At 37.7% G+C, this 23,557-nt stretch overlaps 2 protein-coding genes across 5 annotated transcripts in view; one reads left to right on the plus strand and one right to left on the minus strand.

Annotated features, from left to right (window-relative positions):
- PURG (purine rich element binding protein G) overlaps window positions 1-16,504 on the minus strand; it is a 31,186-nt gene extending 14,682 nt beyond the window's left edge. Inside the window, exons 1-2 of one of the 2 annotated variants that reach the window (XM_070408352.1) lie at window positions 16,435-16,504; window positions 15,261-16,136 (exon numbers count right to left, since the gene is read on the minus strand). In XM_070408352.1, coding sequence (XP_070264453.1) covers window positions 15,261-16,130 — 870 coding nt within the window. In that variant the 5' untranslated portion in view covers window positions 16,131-16,136; window positions 16,435-16,504. Of the gene's footprint in view, window positions 1-12,905; window positions 16,137-16,434 lie in introns of those variants that run through there. The other variant, XM_070408351.1, reaches the window with a different exon arrangement.
- Window positions 16,505-17,107: 603 nt separating this feature from the next.
- The window catches only part of WRN (WRN RecQ like helicase), a 129,669-nt gene continuing 123,219 nt past the window's right edge, over window positions 17,108-23,557 (plus strand). For all 3 annotated transcript variants that reach the window (XR_011470731.1, XR_011470730.1, XM_070408353.1), the window contains exon 1: window positions 17,108-17,282. The gene's annotated coding sequence lies outside the window, so the exon portion shown is untranslated. The remainder of the gene's footprint in view (window positions 17,283-23,557) is intronic.

Raw genomic sequence — 23,557 nt, forward strand, 5'->3', positions numbered from 1 at the left:
AATTTAGGCCAAGAAAAGGTAGATCTTTTTCTACGTCAAAATCATAAGCATAATGCTCATAATTATTGCATTTCTGGTTAGTTACATGGATATTGCTTGCAGGATTTCAAACTTTATTGATTTCTAAAAAATTTAATTACAGAAGACAACCTTTTTGCTTTTGGAAAAAATAAGAGTTTGAAGAATGTTTCTTTGCTTGTGGTTTTTCTTACTGTTAATGATTTGGAAAATAACATTTGAAACACTCCATTTGCTGAAATGCATTTTTATTTATGCCTATTTCCTCCCAAATTATGTTTCTAATAAAGCTGCTTGAAGGGAACTGTTATATTGTACTAAGCCTAGACTTAAAAATCATTTGTTAAACAATAACACTGTCCAATTCCAGAAAAATTTCCAATCTACTACATAAGTAATGTGAAAACAACCCTAGAATGTTTATAGCAAAAATATGCAGATATTCCAGGCTTTATGCCTAATTGCCCTCTAACCTCAAACCTTCAATAAGCAAACAAAGACAAAATATCCCTCTGGAGTCCTGTAGGTCTCATGGGAAATCAAGGGTTAACTTTCCCTGTAAATCAGTGGAAAGATTCCAGGATAAACTATCCTGTATTTGCAGACACCCAAAGACTATAAAAAATCTCTTAACATAAGTACAATTGCTTTTAATTGTAAACCTTTTTACATGTGAGAATTACAATACGGAATACTATAAGGATTATACTTGGAAAGCTAAGTGGCAATAACTATAGACCCATTATTGATGGGAGAAGGGATAAGCAAATATCTTGCTTATAAAAAAAAAAAAAAAAAAGCCTGAGAAATAGAATGGTGGTTGCCAGGGGATGACAGTTTGAGTTTTGTAAGATAAAAAACAGTTCTGGAGAGTGTTGTACAACAAGGTGAATATACTTAACAAAATACTTAAAAATAGTTAAGAAGGGTTAATATAATAAGAAATGGTTACAACGGTAAATTATGTTATGTGTGCTTCTTTTTTAACCACAACTAAAAAAAATTCAAACAAGACCAGAGAGTAAGGTATTCAGATTGACTAAGGATATCTTTTCTACATCCAATAAATTGTAAGTAGATAACTTAAAAAAAAAAAAAAAAGGATTGAGAAAGTAATTTGAGATTTAGAGGGTCAACTTGTGAGAAAATGAAAGATAAACCACCTATGAAAATAACATTTCAGGCTGGAAAGACGCAGAACGTTTTGGTTGGGAAACCTGGGGAGCACACACTCAGTGGTGAAATGTCAAGTAGTTTGCATTATGAGTTTAGGAGGTGGGGGAGAAACCAGCATTCCCCGTGATTGTTGCCCAGGAAGCTAGCCAAAATGATAGTACGAAACCTTACATACTTGCATTTATGTATTTAGCTTCTCTGTGTTTAAAGTGAGCCCTAGATATTATTTATTTAATATGATAAAAACTCATTTTCCCATGTGTTACTTATGGCTGACAGTATTAAAACCTAAACAATTCCAGCTGAAAAAAATGATATGGATAAAAGGCTGCAAGTCTAGGTCCCTGACAAAGAATGGCTAGCAGTCCACTTGTATCACAAACAGCAATTTCTGAACCCCACTCTGGATGAACCAAATCGGAACCTCTGGTGATGGGATCCAGAACCTACATTTGCAATGCACGATGTACACTAGTACTTGAGAATGACTGAACTACATTTCAAAGGGAGAAACTGCTGTCATTTTAGTGGAAGGTTAGACCTCATTTGAGGCAAATATGGAGTTTAATGCTTAAGGGCGTCTTGATGACATCATCATGGCCATGAGGCTTTGAGTTCCTCAGGGGTGCGTTGAAGATTCTCTGCTGTTTTAAAGGAGGGCCTGTTGGAGTAAAGCAATCTCTTTGAAGTATCAGAATAGACACATTCCAAGGTGAATCAAATGGTAGTTTGTGCTGCAAGAGCCAGCTGTTGGGCTACTATCGAAATTTTTAGAGCTACAATGAGAACTTTTCAGCTCTAAAGCAGGGATGACAAATAGCAAATATTTGGCACGAGTGCTGTTTCTCTTTCCTTCTGGATGCAGATTTCAAATTCTCAATATAGCAAGTTAAGGCAATCAATTATAGTTAACAATCGATTGTAGTAACTTCTCCACGGGCGGGGAAGGGTTGGGATAGGACTGGGTTCTCCTTATAATTTACACACACACACACACACACACACTCACACATATTTGTGCACAGTAAAATTTACTTAGCTAAATATTTAGAAATGTTGTAATACAGATATAGTTTATAGACTTTGGTGTAATATATTTCAACTTAGGTCTCTCTGTAAAAGGTATTATTTGTCCACTAGAAATTTGGAAATGTTACAGTACCAGAAGAAAGCACAGCTGACTGGAAGAAGTGACAAGAAAAAGTGGACCCTCCAAGTGAGAACTGAGTTTCATATTGGTTCATACTAGATCCCTGAATTTACATATCATCACTACAACTATCCATCTATCCTTAACAAAGCCTGAAACTCTCCAGGAGAGAATCACACATGTTATTTGCAGAAATAATCAACTCACTTGAAAACCTATTTTATAAAACAGAAAATTTAATATGAAATTAGCAAACTATGTTGGTTTTTTCCATCTTAAGTTAAATTAATAGTGCGAGAAAAAAATAAAGAATGAAAATATTTTATTGCTTCAACCTTCAACTAGAATTTAATATGGATTTTTATAAAGATAAACTTTATTTGCTAATATCCAATCATTTGATTTTCCAATTTACTGTATTATCTCTCATGTCTTCCCAAATAAATCCTTAGCAGCTACTCCCGAGTAGCAATATAAATGTATTCGTTTTTATAACTGTTTCTAAAAGATGATTAAGTAAAAATTTTCTCATAAAAATTAGAAAAGCTAGACTTAATTTTGCAGTGCAGATTTCATAAAACCCATCTTAACTAATTCATTTAATTAGTTAAGCTCATGAAATTTTGAAGACTGTTTCTTATATTATTTTTCAATAACAAGGGGCGGAAGGAAAAAAGTCTTTCTTAATGTTTTCAGAATAATACTAGAAAAATCGAATTCACACTTCTTTATTCAACTTGGTAAATTAACAGAGACCCTGAATACAAGAGTTCCAAGTATTATTCCCCAGAATCCTGTTTCTCAGAGTCGATAAGAATCTTCAAGATAATAACAATCTATTTCTTTTCTGATTTGTTAATTCCCTCTAGCATCCTACATTAAACAGTCTCTGACTTAAATAATTCTGGCAACATGGAGGTAACACTGCTTCTTAAAGTTTGTTCTCATGTTGAGTTGAAATCTATAAATCTGCCATTAATCTCTATTCTGTCTGAAGCCTACTCAAATTATAATTCTAAGACTTAGATTTTTTAAATCTAAAATTTAAGTTGTAGCAATAATACAAACAGAATAGAGAAAAGAAAGTTACACTATCTGCAATGATCCTTTTGAGTTGGTCACTATCTCTGTTATGTCAGGGGTTAATCTTTTTCACAATTAGAAATTCATTCATTCTTTTGGAGCACTAATCATTGAAGGGGTAGTAGTTACAAAAAGAAGTTAATGAACTTACAGAACTGCCAAAACTCTAGAAATGAATTAATTTAGTATTTCTGTTAGGATGTGATCCACTAGAATGATAGCTATTAAGAGGTTATTTGTAGTCATATGTATTAAATGAATAGATTTACATACAAGATATGGTTTTATTAATTTTGACCAACATAATTGTAAAATGTCTACAGGTTGGCAAACGTAAGTTATTTTAAAATATATTAGTTACATTTTAAAATAATATGCTAATGGGAATTCAGGTAGAGTATTTCTAAATTTAAGTCAATGGGTTCAACTGTTAATTTTTAAAAAGTACCATAAACACAGTATATATATAGTTCCTCTCTCCTGCATGTATACATAGGACACAGGAAGATGGTGAAAATATATGCTTTTTAAAAGAAATTAGTATATTTACCACATATATTTTAAGAGATAATCAGCATTTTAAGCTTTAGCCTTTATTTTCTGTTTACTTAGCCTATATAAGTAATTATGAACCATCTGAGCAACATGACATTATGAAATGTAAGTTCTCTTTAAGTCCTAATATTTAATATTCACTAAATTTGTATTAATAATTCTTGAGTATAGAAATTATTCAATTTCCTTACTAAGATTTATACCCCAGAATTATTTAATAAATTAAAAATAAGCTTGTCTCCATATATTTGAACTCTAAGCTTTTCATATATAGATTCATAATTATTCATTCCTATCAGAATGATCTCAAGACAGCTGTCAAAAAATCAGAGGGAACAAAGAAAAGTTATTAAATATAGTGAAAGGATAAAAAGGAAAGAAAACAAATTTAACCTAAACTCTAGTCAATTTATAAAAAATGTTTGTTTTAAGATTTGTAAACTTTTCAAGGCAGAATGAGTAGCACTGAATCTTCTTTCTAAGATGCTACAGCTGTTTTGACCATGTTCCTCCTTCACTATCTTTTGTAGCTAAGCTAAAATCACATCAACCTACAGCAGTGGTTCTTAAATGTGGTTCCCACATCAACTGCAGTGGTTCACCTGGGAATGTCAGAAATGAAAAATTTTAGTTCTCTTCTCCGCCCCGCCCCCCCCCCCCCCCCCCCCCCCCCCCGCGCCTCCCTTGCTGGCCTAGGGAGCAGAAACTCCGGAGGTGGGGGCCACCAATCTATGGTTTAACAAACCCTGTAGGTAATTCTTAATCACACTAAAGTTTGAAAACCACTGGCCTAGTGGAAAAAAATGTCTACCTATAAATAGGGCAGTCATTTCAGTTTATCTGTTGGGAGTTAAAGAAGAGGAAACATAGTAATTAAATATGAAAATGAACAATGTAGGAAGAGTAAGATGACAGGAAAAAGTGGCAATAAGTCAATAAAACTCTCACTAATATTGATAAGATTTATTTACAACTGATTTAACATGACCATTCATTTTTGGTTCATGAAAATAAAATTGTAGATCTACGGTGAAGAGTAATTTGTCTTCTCTCTGCCCTTAAGGGTAGAATTGAGATGATCCATCTACATGTTCATTTGATGCCTTTAAAAATTATTGACATTTATTTCAAATAGTTGGTTGAAATGAGAGGTTCAATATGTAAGCTATACTTAAGATCAAATAAATTGTATTTATTAGCACCATCCTTTAACCAACTAGAGGAACCCTCATATAAGCAAGTATATGTCTCTTGTTGACTAGACCCATCTATAGGAGACAGTTTGGGAAAGATAATTCCCAGTAATCTGAGGCAGATTTATTTATAGTGGTGATTTATTAGTTAGCAGACTAAATTTCAGATTAAGTCTTAAAGGCAGTGTAGCCTGAATGAGCACAATCTTTGGCTTGTCAATTTGGGTTCAAATATAACTCTGAAATATCGAACCAGTTTTTAAATCTCTGGGAAAATATATTAAAATGGAGATGATATGACGGTTGTTAAGAGACTTAGAAATAGTAGATATAAGGGGCCCAGCAATGCCTAGTATATGGTCAGTATTCAATAAGTAATATTTATTAGTATTAATACATTTTGATTTTTCCTTTTGTTACCACCTTCTCTTTAAAAATGGTCATGATGCAATTTTCCTAAAGGCTAATTCATTTCTGAAATCACCTGTAAATCATGCTAGACAAAATATTTTCTGAAGATCCACTGAGTATTAAAGAGTTGGATAACTGACCTTCCAGTCCAAGTGGAATGTTATATAGAAATATGGTAAGAATGTTGAAATTAATTGAGTGAAGTATTATCCCTTCCTTCTCAGAGTCTATAGATCTAGTTCAGTGCTAGGCAAACCGCAGCTCTCGAGCCACATGCGGCTCTTTGGCCCCGTCAGTGTGGCTCTTCCACAAAATACCGACTTCTGCGCATGGGCCACGAAGTTTCAATCACACTGTACGTGTGCGCCCGCACGTGGTATTTTGTGGAAGAGCCACACTCAAGGGGCCAAAGAGCCGCATGTGGCTCAGGAGCCGCGGTTTGCCGACCACAGATCTAGTTCATTGGGCAATTTCTAAATTTTCAAAGAGCAGCTTTAGTTTTTATTGTTTTAATTGTTATCTGAACAAATAAATAGGACGGAGTTAGGGCCATGGTCATAGTGGGAGGAAATTGTGTTTTTACCCACTTCCAACAGGTTACAGCGTATGGAGCGAGGAAAACGAGGGAAGAAATTAACAAAATTACATATGTGTATATACACTGCAAAACACACTTTGGTTACTCTTAAACATTGTCTTTGATAAACAAATAGGTACCAGAAAGAGATGTCTAAGGAGAAAGGTGTCACTCTTTTTTAATCTTCCCTATAGACAGTGATGGTGGCACTGCAAACTGGAGGACTAGGGTGCCTAAATAAATGCCTCTAAGACAGAAACCTTGTGTGCTTCCTCTCTTCCCCTCCAATCATCAACCTTTACAGTTTTTCAAGAATAAAAGCAAATAAACAAACCCATTATAATGTTTTATCTTTGCACATACTACATACTACTTATAGGTCCTCTAAAACAGAACCATAGTGTTCACAGCAGTTCAGTGCCCTTCCTTATTTTCTTTGTTAAATGTCATTATTTGTAATGTTCAATAGGACCAAGGGAAAAAAGGTCAAAAGCAGTATTTGAATCTCAGGGACCATGGCAAAGATAGTTGCAGTGTATTATTTAGCAATGTAATATATAGCTATTTCAGAAGCAATGACATTTCAAGAAGTGATGTTATTTTTAACCCTTTTCGGTCCAACCTCGAGGTTGACTCGACAGACCAGGCGCTAGGAGCAGGTCCAACGTCGAGCAATAAGAACATTAAAAAGTTCAACATTCAATCCCGTCAATTAATTTGGACCAGGCTGTTTGAATTCCAAAAATAACATTGGACCGTAAAGGGCTAAAGTTCTCTTGTCATGCTGAATATGAGAAATGATTATAGAATGTGTAGAAACAAGTGATGATTCCAAAGAATGAGACCTCATATAGATAATAAAAATACTTCTCTAAAAAAATCAAAGCATAGTATAGCTATGTAGTTAGTATACAACAATTTGGCCTTAAAAAGAAATAGCAAAATTTTATTTTGTGTGGCTAAACAGATTGTGTGTGTGTGTGTGTGTGTGGCTAATCAGTTCTATATATATAAAAGCCTAAATGACTGTCTGTTTGACTGGTAGCTATGATGTGCAATGACCACCAGGGGGCAGATGCTCAATGCAGGAGCTGCCGAGCTGCAGTGATTTGGCAGCTGTGGTTCTTGGGTGATGCACCCGGAACCAGAGAAGAGGGAACCTGATTCTGGTGCATCACCTGAGAACCACCCTCTCACAATCCAGGACTCCTCGGGGGATGTCAGAGAGATGGTTTTGGCCCGATCCCCACAGGCCAGGCCTAGGGACCCCACTGGTGCACGCACTGGGCCTCTAGTAGAATTATGAAAGTTTAGAATAGGAGGGAACCTTAGCTTTTAGCACAGTCTTGTTCATTTTTCATATAAGGAAGCCATTTAACAAAAGTTACATCATTTGCTCTAGGCCAGGCCATTCACTGGCAGAATTAGGTATTATTATTCTTTTTCAAATGCTCTTTTAAAGGTTAAATAGGGATTTAGTTTTGAGAATGACTTATTTTTTTATTTCTTTTTCTGTTAGATTGATTTCTTTTGTTATAGGCAAGCAAAATAACCAGGAGATACCATTCTCTTCTCTTTCTCATTTTATATCAGCCACCTCTAGGTAACAACCTCATTAAATCCACAACAAATAACAAAGAATATCCTGAAGAAGAGTATTATCCAATAGAACCACTTCCTTTAAGAAAAGAAAAAAAAAACTAAGTATTTCATTATAGGGGAGTCTCAGATAAAATAAATTCTGACTTTAATCAGATCAAATACAATAATCAGATTTATACCATTATTTTGATAAAGGCAAAAACCAACAAAAGTGACCCCTCCCCAATCTTACACTTTGAGCAACTCTAACTTTTATACACTATGAACACTTTTCTTAGGGATTACTTTCTCCACCCCCCCCACTTTTTTTTTTTACCCCTACTATTTCCTGGGAACAATGAAAACTTTGAATGGAATAACACAGAAACCAAGTATAATGGGGTAAATGAGAGACAGACAACTCGTATTCAATTTTAGAAAAAAGTCAACAACATTCAAGAAGAAACTATATATTCCATTTAAGTGAGTATTTTTTTCATATTCACATCACAATCTGACTTCACTGTGGAAGTACTAATTCATTATGAATATGTTTTTATTTACTGGTAGATGCCACTGGCCTCAATCAGAATAAGAAATTACTCAAAAGAGATATTCAAAAGAAAGTAAAAATTTTAAGACATATATTACCACAAAGCACCAATATGGGAAACTCCTTGATTAGTGTGGGAAATTGTTAATATTTTTTAACCAAAACTCATTTTGAAGATGAATTTACCTTCCTTTATGATCCCTCTCTTCAAATAAGGAACAATACATATAAACCATTTTAAAGTTAAACAAGTAAATACCCAGATATCTTTACCAACGTTATAGATTCTGCAAAGGATAGTTATTTGTCATTAAAATAAAAAAAGCAAACTCTTTTATGTTTTAAAAATATATATTTAAGAGAATCCTGTTTTCTAACAATACCTCTCTCATTTTACAAACAAAATCATGACACCAATTATGGAGATATGATTCTAAAGTTTAAACCAATGCTTACATTTCTTTCAAACCTTTTTAACATTTTTGTAAAATTTACAGAAACCAACCCATTAAAAAACTTCTTTCTCAACCCATATATTCTTTAAGATAAGCCTAATAGGATTGGATCTTTTACCCTGGTTGCTTTAATTTATTATTAGATAGTATCCTTCAGGATTCAAGTATAAAACCTTTACTTTTTCACATAACAATTTTCCTTGGTGGTCCTTAGAAAAGCGACTTTAAATGCCCCCTTGATGTGAATAAAAAGAAAATTATTATTTTGGGGGAGAACTATTAAAGTAGTTTTGTCCATATTTTCAGGAATAATAATTATGTAACATCATTTTTAAACAATTATATTTGCTGTTTTATATTTTTCTAGCAGAGAATGGAGATGGTTTAGTTGTATTTGCGACATCATAGCCCCCAAGTTTTTACTCTTTCCCCAAATCATCGTGGTATCTTCTGGTCCCAGGGATATCTGACTGGCCCTGGGTCCTTCAATGGGGAATCAATGCTTTAAATAATCAGGACTAGTTTTATCCCTTTGTTTAGTCTTGGATTTGAGTAAATTGCTAAATGAATTATTCATAATAACTTTATGTCTTTCTCACCAAAAACATTAAAGCTCATGTTAATAAATCAAATGATTTCAATAGAGTATAACATAATTTTTTGCTATAATTCTAGTATTTATTTGCGCTTATAACTCATTCCCTTTTTTCTAAAGAATAAGATAGTAGTAACGGAACCACTACAATAGGACTAAGAGTGGTAATTTGTTAAAACTTTTGATATGGGTGTTTTCCATTAGAGAACCCAGTTAATCTAAAATAACATGTGGTTAAATAATTTAATATTCTGCTGGCCCTGATCTGTATTACTTCAGGAAAAAGATCAATACTTTTTTGGGAAGAGGGAAGATAGGAAGGCAAGATGGCTAGGCATAGGGAAGGGAAACTGAATATTTATACATTTTAAAATTAACATATACACATAGTATTTGCATTTTAAGTAAATACCAATGGGATTCATTAAAAATTTTAAGGTTCTCTTTGTGTAATAATATAGTTCAAATTAAATGCTATGTTAGCTAGATCAAGTACCAGTATAAAATTAAAAGAAAAGAATCCACTTATAATGACAGATCTAAAATTGATACTACTGGGTATAGGATAGTGTATGTGATATGTTTTAATTTGTATGTTTAAAAAGGATGTATGTATGAATCCATATGCTTGTATATGCAGAGTAACTCTAGAAAGATATACAAGAAATTGGTAACATTGGTTGCTACTTTTCATTTTCTACCCATCTGTAGATTCTAAATATTATGTTTTCCATATAAAAAAATATTGATTAAAAACCCACTACTAAAATAAATTTAAATTACTTAAAAAGTCATGTCAAATTAAGAAAAAGACTTTTTCCACATTATAGAAAAAAATACACTAACACATTGTTTTTCTAAGACCCACCTACATAAATTTGGGTAAATTTACTTCATAACAGAGTAACTGTAATCTAAAAACTCAGTTTTCACATGACATTAAATTGGGAAAACACATTTTCCCTGTACCTCACTGCTACAACATTGTGGACTATGGATTGTCTTAACAGCATGCTAACATCCTTATTCTCTTTCTCTCATGGGCTAGTCATTAGCCACTACTTTCTCTATGAAATTCGAGAAATCTTTAAGGAAACTTCAGAGAGATTTTAAGAATCCTATTTGGCAGTGATAAATATTATGCCTGTATTATTCTGTTGGCATAGAATAAATTTTTAACTTCTCTTTGTGGTTTATTTTAGATTTTATCCCGCCAAAGATGTGTGGTGTTTTGGTAAAGACACACTTCACACTATGTGGTGACTAAGCAAAGTCTTTACCTAAAGCTTGGAATCAGATTTTTATAAATAGTTCTAGTGAAAAACATTTTGAAATAAGCAGGAAAAGAAATCTTACACTTATGAAAAAATTATTTTCAGGACACCACTTAAAAATTCAAATTAAGTCCTATTCACTTAAATATTAAAATAAACCATAAAACAAAATCTAAAGGAATGATAATACATTTTTCAATGGTAGCTGCTTATTCAAAATGAGTGTCTGAGAGTATATTCCAATTTTATCCTCTTCAAATTGTGCAGCTCAGATAAATGTTTATTTTACTGAAAATATTTGCAAAATTACAATATAAATACATGATTATATTAAGATAGGATGACTATTTATAATGTATTCTTATCCATAGATATAAAATGAATGCAGTAAATATAGTATACTCTCAATGAATTGTTAGTACACAGTGTTTCTTAGTAAAGTACATACAACCTATTATTAAGCAACAATGATCTAGTTTTCAAATGTACATTTCAGGAAAATTTTAGGATGAAAGGATACAATAAGTCCCCCAATACTATTTGTGTTTGGTGAAAGTTAGTTCTTCTGCAAATTTTGAAATAATATATTTATCTCAGCAATTGTCCTTAGGCACTTTGCATTTCCTCAATTTGAAATTTTATTTCTTTAGTCTGGCTGTTTTCTTAATGACACCAGATCAGCCAACCATACTTTTAATTCTAATACAGTCATATACTGTCTTTTCATTAGTCATTTAAACACATATCAACAATGAAACAGAATCATTCAAAAAAATTTGTCAGCACAAATTCCAAAAATTAACTTTTAGGGTATTATGGGGAGTCTCAACTAGATATAGTCTCAACTGTAATATTAATCTGGGCTAGAAATAGTTTTGTTTTTTAATTGATTCTAGTCCTTAAAAATACAAATATGAACTCTACTTTAAAATTCTTTGTTAAATGTATTGGGCTTTGTTTTAAAAGCATCTTCTATCCTCCTTCTCCATTACATCAATTTAATGGAAACTTGTTAGTATAGCAGTTCCAACACAAACATATGCATGCAAGAGATCTTCCTATAGATTCTAACTACATAGTAATTGAAACACATCCCACCTGTCAAGTGGCATAAATGTACATCTTTTATATACAAAAGGTAAAGTGCATTATTAAATTAGTGAACTGACAGATTGTCTGCCTGGATCATATAGCTTTCAAATAGACAAATGTGAAATTCTCCCATTAGAACCAATTATTTCAAGAGGTTCCAACTAGCTTTTCCACCCTGTCATTTATTTTTTGGCCATGCTCTTTAGTGCAAATAAGCTTGTGTTTGACTCAAGTTTAAGGGACATGGCAATTTGGGGCTTTAACAAGAAAAATTATAAAATGTGGCAGAACATTAATACTTTTATAATACATTGCATCTTTTGCATATAAGCAACAGATTAGTGCTGCTTTCAATTGCTAGGAGCACACTGCCAACTATTATGAGGAACCCGTTTCCAAATTTCATACTATTAGCTTATATTATTACAGTTTGAGTCTGTACCACATTATGCTTGGGTTATTATGTGCAAACATCACCAGTGTTTTACAATTGTACAGTGAACTAGGAATTTTGGTTACTAACTTTAATGCTCGTGTTTTGACTTCTAATATCCTCTTGCCTTAAGAGTTTAATGTCTTCAAGGCTGGGATCCTGTTATTTTGAAGACTACCATGTACACTTGCAAGTCCATTTATGTCACAAATGACAATAAATAAAATGTATATTGCACAGATAAGAATAGTAGCTTATTTTACAAGATACATGGCAATACGTGTCCTAATACCAGAGTTTTGAACTGGATCTTATTTGATTATGGCTAATGATTGACTGGGAATCTTAAGTATCAAAAAAATAGCATAATTTCATTTTTCAATGAATACATTAACTATGAAAAAATGAAACAAAAGGACTGGCAGAAGGCTAATGATTCTAAAGCATATTCAGTTGCCAGTAATAGATGGTATATAAACATCTATCCAATCTGTAGCTTTGAGATGGTAAAAACTTTTAAGTATACATACAATTAGAAAATTTGGCTGCTTAATGAACTCTTTACTTAAGTATTAGTGCAAAATTAAACTAATAATATTTATATACAATAAATTAAGGATATTTATCTTTAAATCTGACATAGTATTGTGTGTATGTATATATACATATATATATATAACACATATATACATACACACAATCATATATATATATATATATATATATATATATATAGACATACTCAAATTTTATCAGACTAAAAACCAAAAAAGAAATCATTTAGACTTAACGGATATAAATATTTTAGAAGAGAAGGTTTTAAGAGAGAGTATACAGTCACAACAATAGTGATAGGAACACTCAAATACTGGAATATTCACAGCTCCAGCTTGCCAAAATCTGACAGGTTGATTATTATTAATAGGCACTATGATGGGCAGCAATAACAATCAGTAGTACAATAATTCAAGTGCATACCACTCCTTCATATACCCAAAACGACTTTTATCAAACCTACAATAGTTACTTTAGTTAGGACTGTTTAAAGATCCTTGATACTTTTAGAGTCTAAATACCCACCATGTGCTATTAACTCTAGTACTAACATTATCTTCTAACCTTCAGTTGTTCTGTAGTGATCCAGATGGTCCACCATTATAATGCACTAATGACATTCCTTCAAACTACTTGAGGAAATGTGAAATACAATCTGCAAACCAACACCAGCATATATGTCTGGGTTACTGAATGTTTGTTTTTAAGTCACATAAACCCGTGAAATTAATGTTCTCAATTCATACCATAAAGCTTCCTTAATGATCTTCCTTAAATGTATTTGGGGACAAACCTCTGAAGGAAAAAAATTTGTTAAAATAACCTCAAGTTACTTATAGCATATAAAAGAAGAGCTATATTCTGATCTCAATCCATGCAGCCAGCTCTCATCAATGAGAGCTATATTTGGGGGTTGAAATCAGTGTCTGGCCCTTAAACACGATATTATGGACTTACTGTGTGGGAGGGGAATACAGCCAAGATAAAAGACAATCATTTCATTCAGAATAAAATGCAGCTCAACAGATAGAAATCAGTCAGTTAATACAGGGTGGGTTGGTACACATATACACTATAACCACTTGTTTAAAAAATTGCGTAGGTGTTGAAAAACTGCTGTGGCACTTACTGAAAAGTAATTTTTAATACATGTAAATGGGTGAGTCTTGTGTAAAGTAAACCTTTTTAAGTATTATAAAGAGCACCTTGGAAAATGCCTGAATTTTCCTTTCAAATATATTTATAACCAATCTTCAAATAATATTTTTCCCAGGCTGAAAATTTACATTCTAAATGTTTTTTAGAAAAATCATTTCCCCCCCCTTGGAATTAAAACACATGTAAAAATCAGGTTTATACTGGAAGTGTTGACTCAGTTTTAAGGATAGCAATTGCAAAAGTGCTACCAAAATATATTGTTACAGATGTATTTTTGTATCAGTTAACTGGTGCACCAACCCCTCTGAAATAGTGTTAAAGAAGAAGCATAAAATATAACACCTTGAGTCCATGATATATTTTGGGAAAAAAACCTCTCACAACCTTCAAATTAGCATGAAAAGCTAAAACAACAAAATTTCCATGGCAAAGCCATGGGATGACGCTTTCCCCTCAATAATGACATAAAAGTAATTCCTGAAACTTTGGAAAGTCAATAAAAATCTATGATACAATCAATAAACAGGAGTGAAGATGGGATTGCAACTAACTTAGAATAACCAATTAAAACTCTCCCATAGCTTTGATATGGCAACTATAAACTGTAGAGTTACCACACAATTTTAAATTATGGAATACTATAGTAAGTCTAAGATTTTATTCTTTAATGGTACTGTTTAATATTCAGTTATCCAATGGACAATTAATATATTTCAACTTGTACTTTTATAAATAAATATATTTATATTATACTTGAGGTCAATTTCTGTTCTGTGGTAACTGTCCTATAGGAAGCTTAGCAGCTTTTAATGAAGAAGGAATGGGATACTTTTTTGGGGAACTTGTTAAATAGTAATTCACACTTCCAGATTAAATATATGTATCTTTTTTCAGGATTATGTCATAGTGCAATGTAAATCTTAGTTATGGTATTTAGAAGGTCAGAATGTCACATTCTGTGCTGATTTGCATACTTCAATAGTCTGGAGCAGATGAAGTAGCTAAACTATTTAGCTCTGGGAAGGTGGGAATTCCCATAAGAATTATAGTGTTCTATGTATAACATAACATGAGAATCGGACTCCTTGAAGTATAAACTATAGAGGTATTACTAATAACAAAGGGCCAAAAAAGAGGAAAAACTTCTTCAAATGATTACGGATCAGTACTTTTAGCCAATTTATGATTTTTAAATTTTGCCTGATGGAGTTCAATTTCACTCTAGTCGAGGCATTCTTGTTCTTCACCACTGGCCCTTCTGCCATCCATTTTCTTTTCTTTATGGCTGTTGCATATTTTCCTCATCTCTTCTTCATACTTGATAAAATTCTCCCCAAACCTTGTCCAAGCTTTGAACGGAACAGTAATAGTATTACGGTAAGGTGGCCTCACCTCACTTACCTTCAGGAAAATTCCATATTTATTAGAGCCCACATCAAAGTAGAACCTTTTATTGTCCACTCTGAAAGAAGTCCCCTCGGGGAGTTCAAGCGGGTCATCGTCTCCACCTCTTCGTTCTTCTATGTCCCCTTCGCCATAGTCTTCGATGAGCTGAACCAAGGCATCACGAAACTCAATCATTCCTTGTGCTGGGAGGACGATCGTCTGTTCTTGGCCCAAACTGTGGCCAAAGTAACCTATCATGCCAGTCCCGCGCATCATGGTTTGCCTAATCCGCAGGAAGCGACCCCGCTGGTTTTCCTTCAGGTCCAGATAATACTTCCTATTGTCCCTCTCTATGTAGTCCGTTTTGAGGACGCTGTGGGGGTGCTCCTCGGACCCCACGGACACGGGTGGGGAGGGTGCCAAGTGCTTCTGTCTCCGCCTGGCGCCCGGCTCTTTGCCGAGGCCGTGCTCTGGCCGGTGGCCCTTCAGGCCCAGGTGGGCGTAATGCTCGATGAAGTCACCGAGACAGTCCTTCAGCTCCGCGGCCACCGACAGGGACAGGGTCAGCTTACTCTTCCTGATATTGTCCTGCCGGCCTCTGCCGATCCAGACTTCGGCGATCTTTAGGAATCGGCCCCGGGAGCTTTGCTTCACGTCGAGGTAGAACCTCTTTTTCTGGATGTCCACTCTTTTGGAGGCCAGCTCCTGGATTTCGGCCGCGCCCCCGGGCTGATTCGCGCCGGCTAGTGCCGCGTAGTGGGGGTAGTGGGCGTGCTGGGCCTGGGGGTAGAGTCTACTCTTGCTTAGGCCAGAGCCCCCTACATTCTTGCCTCCACGGCCGCGGCCGCCGCCGCCGCCGCCTCCCCTTCGCCTGGCTCTTTCCATCTTCAGCTGCAAGTGACAAACAGACACACGGGGCGGGGTGGGGGAAGGGTGTTGAGAACAATCGCAGACGCCCCTGGGCCTGGGCTGCCCCCGCCTCCGCCCGGGACCCCCGCGCAGGGCTCGGCTGCCAGGGCGCTGGCCGCCCCAGCGCCCAGCCGGACGGTCGGCGGCGGCCGGCGGCATCCCCGGTGCTGCACCGCGCGCGCAGCATCCCTCCGCCGCCCCTGCTCTCCCGCTCCCGCTCGCCGCCGGGCGCTGGGCTCGGGCTCGGCAGCCCGGGGTTCCCAGCCAAGCAGACACTCACATCAGCACTGCCATCACCGCCGTCGCCGATGCCCTTCACGACCGCCGCCGCCGCCAGCTCTCGGCCCCTCTGCAGCAGCCGCCGCAGCCGCCGCCCCCCGCCTGCTGCCCCGCCGCCGCCGCCGCCGCCGATCGCACCGCCCCCCGCCGGAGCAGCAGGGCAGGGGCATCGCCTGCGGCGCCCACCGCCACCCCTCCTGCGGCCGCTGCGGGGACCGCCGCCTCTCTTCGGGCACCGGCCCGACACGGACCGGGGAGGGGGTGGGAGGCGGAGAGGGTGGCGGCGGGGGGGCGGGCAGTGGACCCCGCCTCCTCCAGCACAGCCCGCTGATGGGAAGACCCGGGGATCTCGCGCTCTCCCTTGGGGGGCGCCCTGACCGAAGCCCAGCGAGTGAGTGCGAGGTGACGGGACAGGTGTGAAGATGGGAAGAAGGGCCGGGGTGTCTAGAGTGTTCCGAGTTGTCCAGGTTCCGCCAGGATGCAGGATTCTCGAGGCCCGCGGCTCCCGCACAGAGACTACAATTCCCGGAGTGCTCTGCGGCAGCGCCAGTCCCCGCGCATGCGCACCGCTTAGCCAGCGGCGCTGTGATGGGAGGGCTGCAACCCCGCGGCGCGGCGTGGCGTGGCGTGGCGCACGGGGGCGGGGCGGGCTCCGGAGGAAGGGGTGGGGCAGGCTGGTCTCTTGGTGCTCTGAGTGTGCGCCTTGGCGCTCCGGCGTGCGGTGTGAGGCGCGGGAATAATGTGTTGAATTGGTGCCTATCCTGGATGCCATGGGTTCCAGGCCGTGCCGTGGTGGCGCTCCACACATGCTCCAGCTGAAGAAGGCCCGTTGAACTGGTTCTTCTCCGGGTAACGTGTGCTCCCCACCCCTGCTTCCGCCAGCTCCAGAACCTGGGGGATGACTGGCCTGCTCCGACGCTGGCGGTGCTCAGCCCGCAGAGCAGGCCTCCGTCAGGGGTGCGGGAGAGTCCTCTGAAGCGGAATCTCCGTCCTCCTCCGAGCACCCCGGAAACGGCCCCGACCCCCTGCAGGCCCTCTCAGAGCTGCAGGCAGCCAGACAGGGTGCCTCCCGGCCCCTCCAGCCACCGCCTTGCGCAACTGGTTGCCCAAAGGATTGTGTCTTTTCCATTCGGTCTTGACCGCTGTCGGGATTGAGCCACTCCATATTTACACAACAGAGGCAAGAGAAATAACTTGCGATGTGTAATTGAGCAAAATTATGTTGGATATTTTAAGTTGAAATCACTTAGTCTTTAATGTTTTTTTTAAAAAATATATTTTACTGATTTTTTACAGAGAGGAAGGGAGAGGGATAGAGAGTTAGAAACATCGATGAGTGAAAAACATCGATCAGCTGCCTCCTGCACACCTCCTACTGGGGATGTGCCCGCAACCCAGGTACATGCCCTTGTCCGGAATCGAACCTGGGACCCTTCAGTCCACAGGTCGACGCTCTATCCACTGAGCCACACCGGTTAGGGCGTCTTTAATGTTTTTTTAAAATATTTTTCTTCAATTACATTTGACATACAATATTACATACAATATTATATTAGTTTCGGGTGTGCACCCCAGTGATTATATAACTTACTAATTGATCTTCATGATAAATCTAGTGCTCATCTGACACCATACATAGTTATGACAATATTATTGCTTATGTTCCCTATTCTGTGTTTTACATCCTCATCATGACTATTCTGTAACAACCAACCAATTTGTTCTTTTTAATCCCTTTGATATCGGAGGAAGTGGCGGGTTCTCTTCCCCACTGGGTGCTGCTGGATTTCTTGCTATCCCGAGAAAAAGAATTTTCTGAGACTTGCACAGAAGAACAAGTGATTTTTATTTTATTATTATTTTTTTTTTTACAAGTGATTTTTAAATCCCTGTGTTTCGAAAGTCCCACTTCCCTTAGCACAGCCATAGAAGGAGTGTAGCTGGGGCTTCAGTAAAGCTAGAAGCAAAGCCAGTGTCTGGAGTTTCCTTTCCATATTGGAGACAGGTCCAGTACAGCATCAGGCTAGTTGCATTCCATTTGTCCATCGTGTGTGTGTGTGTGTGTGTGGGGGGGGGGGGGGGGGGGGGCGGGTCCACATGGCAGTGGGCCACAGGGAGAATGCTAGGAAGCCAAGTGTGAGCCATGAGCCAGGTGTGCCAAGAGAGCCAACATCTTTGTTCAGGAGATTATAGATCTCAAATTTCCACTCCCTTACAGTGGCCGTGCTCATTCTGGCCAATGACCTCTGTTGCCAGGTATGACTGACAGTAAGTACCTTCCCTAGTTGTCCCAACTTTACTGGGCATGTGCCTGTCTTCCCTTTGTCCAGTCCCCTTCTAACGTTGTTTTGAGGGAACACGCCTGTAATGTCTGGCCCCTTTCCTCCTTTCCTAATTACAAAGGTCTCACCTTCACCTTTTTCACTTATACCTGTCGGATTGGAGTTGCTCAAGGAATTAGGCGGACACAGCAAGCAAACGGGAGGGAAGTTTATTAGAGGGAGTGGGGGGATGGAGCCACCACCTGGGATGGTTAGGAATCAGCCCCCACTGTCCTTGGGGTTGAATTTTACGCGCCAAAACCACAAGGGGCGGAGGCTGGGGGATCTGGTCTGATTAGATGGAGTTGTTATCCTTTAGACCCATTAGTGCTGGTCTTTGAGGCTGTGGGCCTTATTCTTGGCCTGCTGTCTCGCCTTCGGGAGTCACTGCCTCCTATTGTGCGGGATAGGGTGACTGACCACTGGCTATTCCACGAAATGAGGCTGGGGCCACTTTATTGTTCAGGATTTTCTAGGCCAGTGTCCTCTGCAGGCCTGTCAACACCCTCAAACCCCCTTCCATCTGGCAACTGGTAAATGTTCTCTGTATCTGTGAGTCTGTTTCTGTTTTGTTTTTTCCAGGGTAGGAATTGTGTAAGTTCCTTTTTGATGGCTTAAAGGAAAATGTGAAGCAACCTCATAAGCTGAGAATGAGGATGGGGAAAGAGATGTGATAGGTTTAAGTAGAGAGGAGAAGGTATGAAATGGAAGGGGAGGATGTAAATAGATTAGTGAAAAGTTGTAGAATTGCTAGGAAGACTAAGGGCCCACTTGAGGTTGGTGGTCACAAATTTAAGGTGAGACCAGTCACCATGGTTGTGTTTTTCATCTACATTCAGCTGCATAGCTGCAGGCACAGAGTTGGCAGAGAACTTGTTTTTAATCAGGGTTAGAGTTTTGCCAAGAGAGAACGATGAAGGCAGAGATGGATTTTTTAAAAAATATATTTTATTGATTTTATATAAAGAAGAAGGGAGAGGGACAGAGAGCTAGAAACGTCGATGAGAGAGAAACATCGATCAGCTGCCTCCTGCACACTCCCTACTGGGGATGTGCCTGCAACTAAGGTACATGCCCTTGACCAGAATCAAACCTGGGACCCTTCAGTCCACAGGCCGACGCTCTATCCACTGAGCCAAACCAGTCAGGGCCAGAGATGGATTTTGAAGTGAAGGGACTATGCAAGGAAATGGTTATAACTTTTTAATTTAAAGGGATCAAGGGGAAGATGACTGGATAAAGAAGATGTAGTACATATTTGTAATGGAATATTACTTGGCCATAAGAAGAATGAAATTTTACCATTTGTGAAAATATGGGTGGACCTAGAGGGTATTATGCTAAGTGAAGTCAAACAGAGAAAGACAAATACCGGATGATTTCACTTACCTGTGGAATCTAAAGAACAAAATAAATGGACAAACAAAACAGAAACAGACTGATGGTTGCCAGAAGGGAGGAGAAAGTGGGGCTGGGTGAAAAAGGTCAAGGTATGTCTAACACCTGAAACTATTAAAATAATATTGAATGTCAACTGTAATTGGGGAAAAAACCAAAATTGGTCAAGGAGGAAATAAAGACTATCCAGGGTGAGCAGAGTGAAAAGGTACTAGGATCATTGGAGTATAGGTCCCAGTTGGAGCAAAAGATTGTTTGAGTTGAGTTTCTAGGGGGAATGAACTTGAAAAATAGGAGATAATGATGATTGGAGAGTGAGATCCTTAGAACTGAGATTATGGAAGGATTCAGTCACTGGTAGTGACATGATATCCTCATGTGAACAGATGAGTGGAGCAAGGTGTAGGTGAGATTTTTGGAAGAGAGCTAGTCAGAAAACAGGGACACTCTCAAATATTGTGCATTAAAGCTTGTGACCCTCTGGGTAAGTAAAAGGAGTAAAGAAATATAGGATATAGATATAAATGTCTACAATATTAATGGTGATGGTGATGATGGTAATGGTCCGTTAACACCCAAGTCAAGAACCATCAACTTGATCTCTATCTAATATTGGAAAGTTAGGTATTGAGTTATATATGGTTACATGGTAACTCATAGTCAACTCATAAGCCCTTCATGGACTTTTATTCTTTGACCAAAGTGTTTTCGTAACAGTGGCAGGTGACATAAGTCTTCTTAGTTGTCAGTTTGAAATTCTTCACCAAATGCTTATTATAATGCAGCTTCCTTGGATCCTGTGTAGACTTCTTCTGTGGCTTGCCTTATCTCTCAGGGTTGTGAAAAATTTATTGGTGAGAAGGCAGGCAGAGAAGGAGTACACTGTTACCTAGTAATTTCACATCTAGGAATCTGTCCTATACAAATAATAATATGAATGTCTGAAGGTACGCACAAGGGTGTTCATTGAACATTATTTGTGATAAAATTTGTAAGCAACCTGTCATCTGTAGGAAATAGTTAACATTCAGTAGGGATATCAATATCAATAGGGGTATACTATCAATACAGATAAAGAAAATGGAATTCTATACAGGTTTCAAAAAATCAGATCAAGAATTGGCATTAGGTGTTACTTATCCCATTCCGTCAACAGGGATGCTTTCAGTTGCAGTTAATGGAAAAACCAAATTATACTGGCTTTAGCAATGAAAGGTTATTTATTAGTCTAGTTACTTGACACATCCTGAGGTAGAGGGACCATCAGGCAAGTTCAGAGTTCTGACGATTTTTCTGGCCCTGTGCTTGGCCCTCTTCCATGAAGAAGGCATGAAGGTCTTTTTCTTCAGGGTGATTCCTTGTGTGGTTGTAAGATGGCTGCGCACCAGCATCCATCCTTTGTATTTCTTTCTTTATATCTAGCAGGAGCAAACGCATTCTTTCCCTTGGAAGGAGAATCCTGAGCTTTGCTGCAGCTGGTCCACCTTGGATCTGGTATTAGGAATTACGGATAGGAAATGGAGAGGAGAAAACTGAGACTTGGATTGTAGTTCGTATCCCTGAAACAGCCCTGTGGCAGTGGGAATGGGATTTCCCTATTGGCTTTAAAACAGTTGGGTTTCGTTCCTGGTACTGGTGTTGAGGTCATACTATTCAAAATGCTTTGCCGTTAGGCCTTGAGGGCCCCAGGTGGGGACTGCTAAATGAGTTTGTTACTATTTTCCTAGTATTATCTTTTTGCCCCTCTCATTCTTGATTTTACTAAAACAGATAGACTCTGTTTATTCTAGGATCCCAAATTGGAAAACTATAAGTCACTTTTACCTTCATGATTTACAGAGGCCCTTCAGATTACTCTTAGGGTGAAAGAAAGAGGTATGGTAAACAAGAAGGAGGGAAGAAGGGAGAGTGAGAGGGACGGAGGGACGGAGGGAGGGAGGAAGGAAGGAAGAGAGAGAGAGATTGATTTATTTTGCTTATTGAGAAAAAACAAACAAACAAGAAACTATAGACTATTAAAACTCTCCCTTCATATACCTGACCTCAATTCTATTTTTCCCCCTGTAAGGGCCCCTATTAACTGATATGAATCCTCCTGGATTGTTCTTTGCATTTACATAGACACAATTTCATTTTTTAAAATTTAAATGGCATTACTCACACTTCGTTTTCCTGTTTCACTTAGCACATATGTACAGAATTTATCATCTTGATACATATAGTTGTATTTTATTCTTTTACTATTTATTATGCCATATTACCGATGTGTCATTGTTTAACTATTAATTTACTGTACTAATTGCTTTTAGAATTTTTATATTACAGCTGACATAACGTATATCAAGCATGTCAAACTCAAGCTGCCCGCCGTGAGTTTGACATGCTTGATGTATATCCTTTGTTTACATCTTTGGGCATATGTACATGTACTTCTATAGGATAGATATAGCTACTGGCTTGAAGGATATGCATATTTAAAATTTTGATAACTTCTACCAGACGTCTTTGAAAATGGTGAGCCAGTTTCTGTTCTCTTGCAAAAATTGTAGATGATGAATCTATTTAATTTTTGCTGATAATGGTTTATTGGAACTGTAGACAGTTTTGTTGGACTCATTTATTGAATACTTTGTTCTTTCTTAAAGATTAGAAATGCTTCCTTTATCATGTGTCAAATTTCTATATTTACATGGATCTATTTCTGGACATGTTATATTTTATTCCATTGATTTATATCTCGAGTTAAACACTGTATCTCCATTACACACTATTTTGATTACTGTTGTTTTTGTGCTGTTTTATATTTGCTAGAGTAAGTTTCCCTTATTGGTTTTATTTTTCAAAAAATGTTTACAGTTCTGAACATTTTCTCTTTCCAGTGAACTGAAATATAAACTTGTGTGGTTTCATGAAAATCCTGCTGACATTTTTCTTGGTATTGCTTCTTCAGTGTATTGACTTAATTAATATAGTATTTACTATTTTGAGACTAAGTGTCCAGGAACTGAGTATATCTTATCTAGCTATTTTTTTTATGTCTTAGTAAACTTTTCTCATTTTTAAGATGGTTCTTATATATTTTACCTTAGGTTTGTTTCTTAGTAGGTTGTCATTTTTTGCTGTTACTGAGTTTAGATATGTTAGTTAATAGAGTTTAGATATGTTAGTTATATTTTCTAATTGATTCTGGCTCAGATAAAAAAGTACTTAATTTGGATATGCTCATCTTGAATCTGGTCATCTCAGGAATATTTGCTGATTTTAATCAAATAGATAAATTACCTGCCCTCAAAGAGTTCCTGGGGAAAGATTATTTATTTTAGGAGACTTTAGCTTTTTGGTAAAAGTTAAGCTTACCTCTTGTAAAAGCTGGTTAATGATAGCAGTCACCTTCTTTTAAAGTTG

Source organism: Myotis yumanensis, unplaced genomic scaffold (genome assembly GCF_028538775.1).
Source record: "Myotis yumanensis isolate MYYU_CA2020_CCGP unplaced genomic scaffold, mMyoYum1.0.hap1 SCAF_3, whole genome shotgun sequence".
Lineage (NCBI taxonomy): Eukaryota > Metazoa > Chordata > Mammalia > Chiroptera > Vespertilionidae > Myotis > Myotis yumanensis.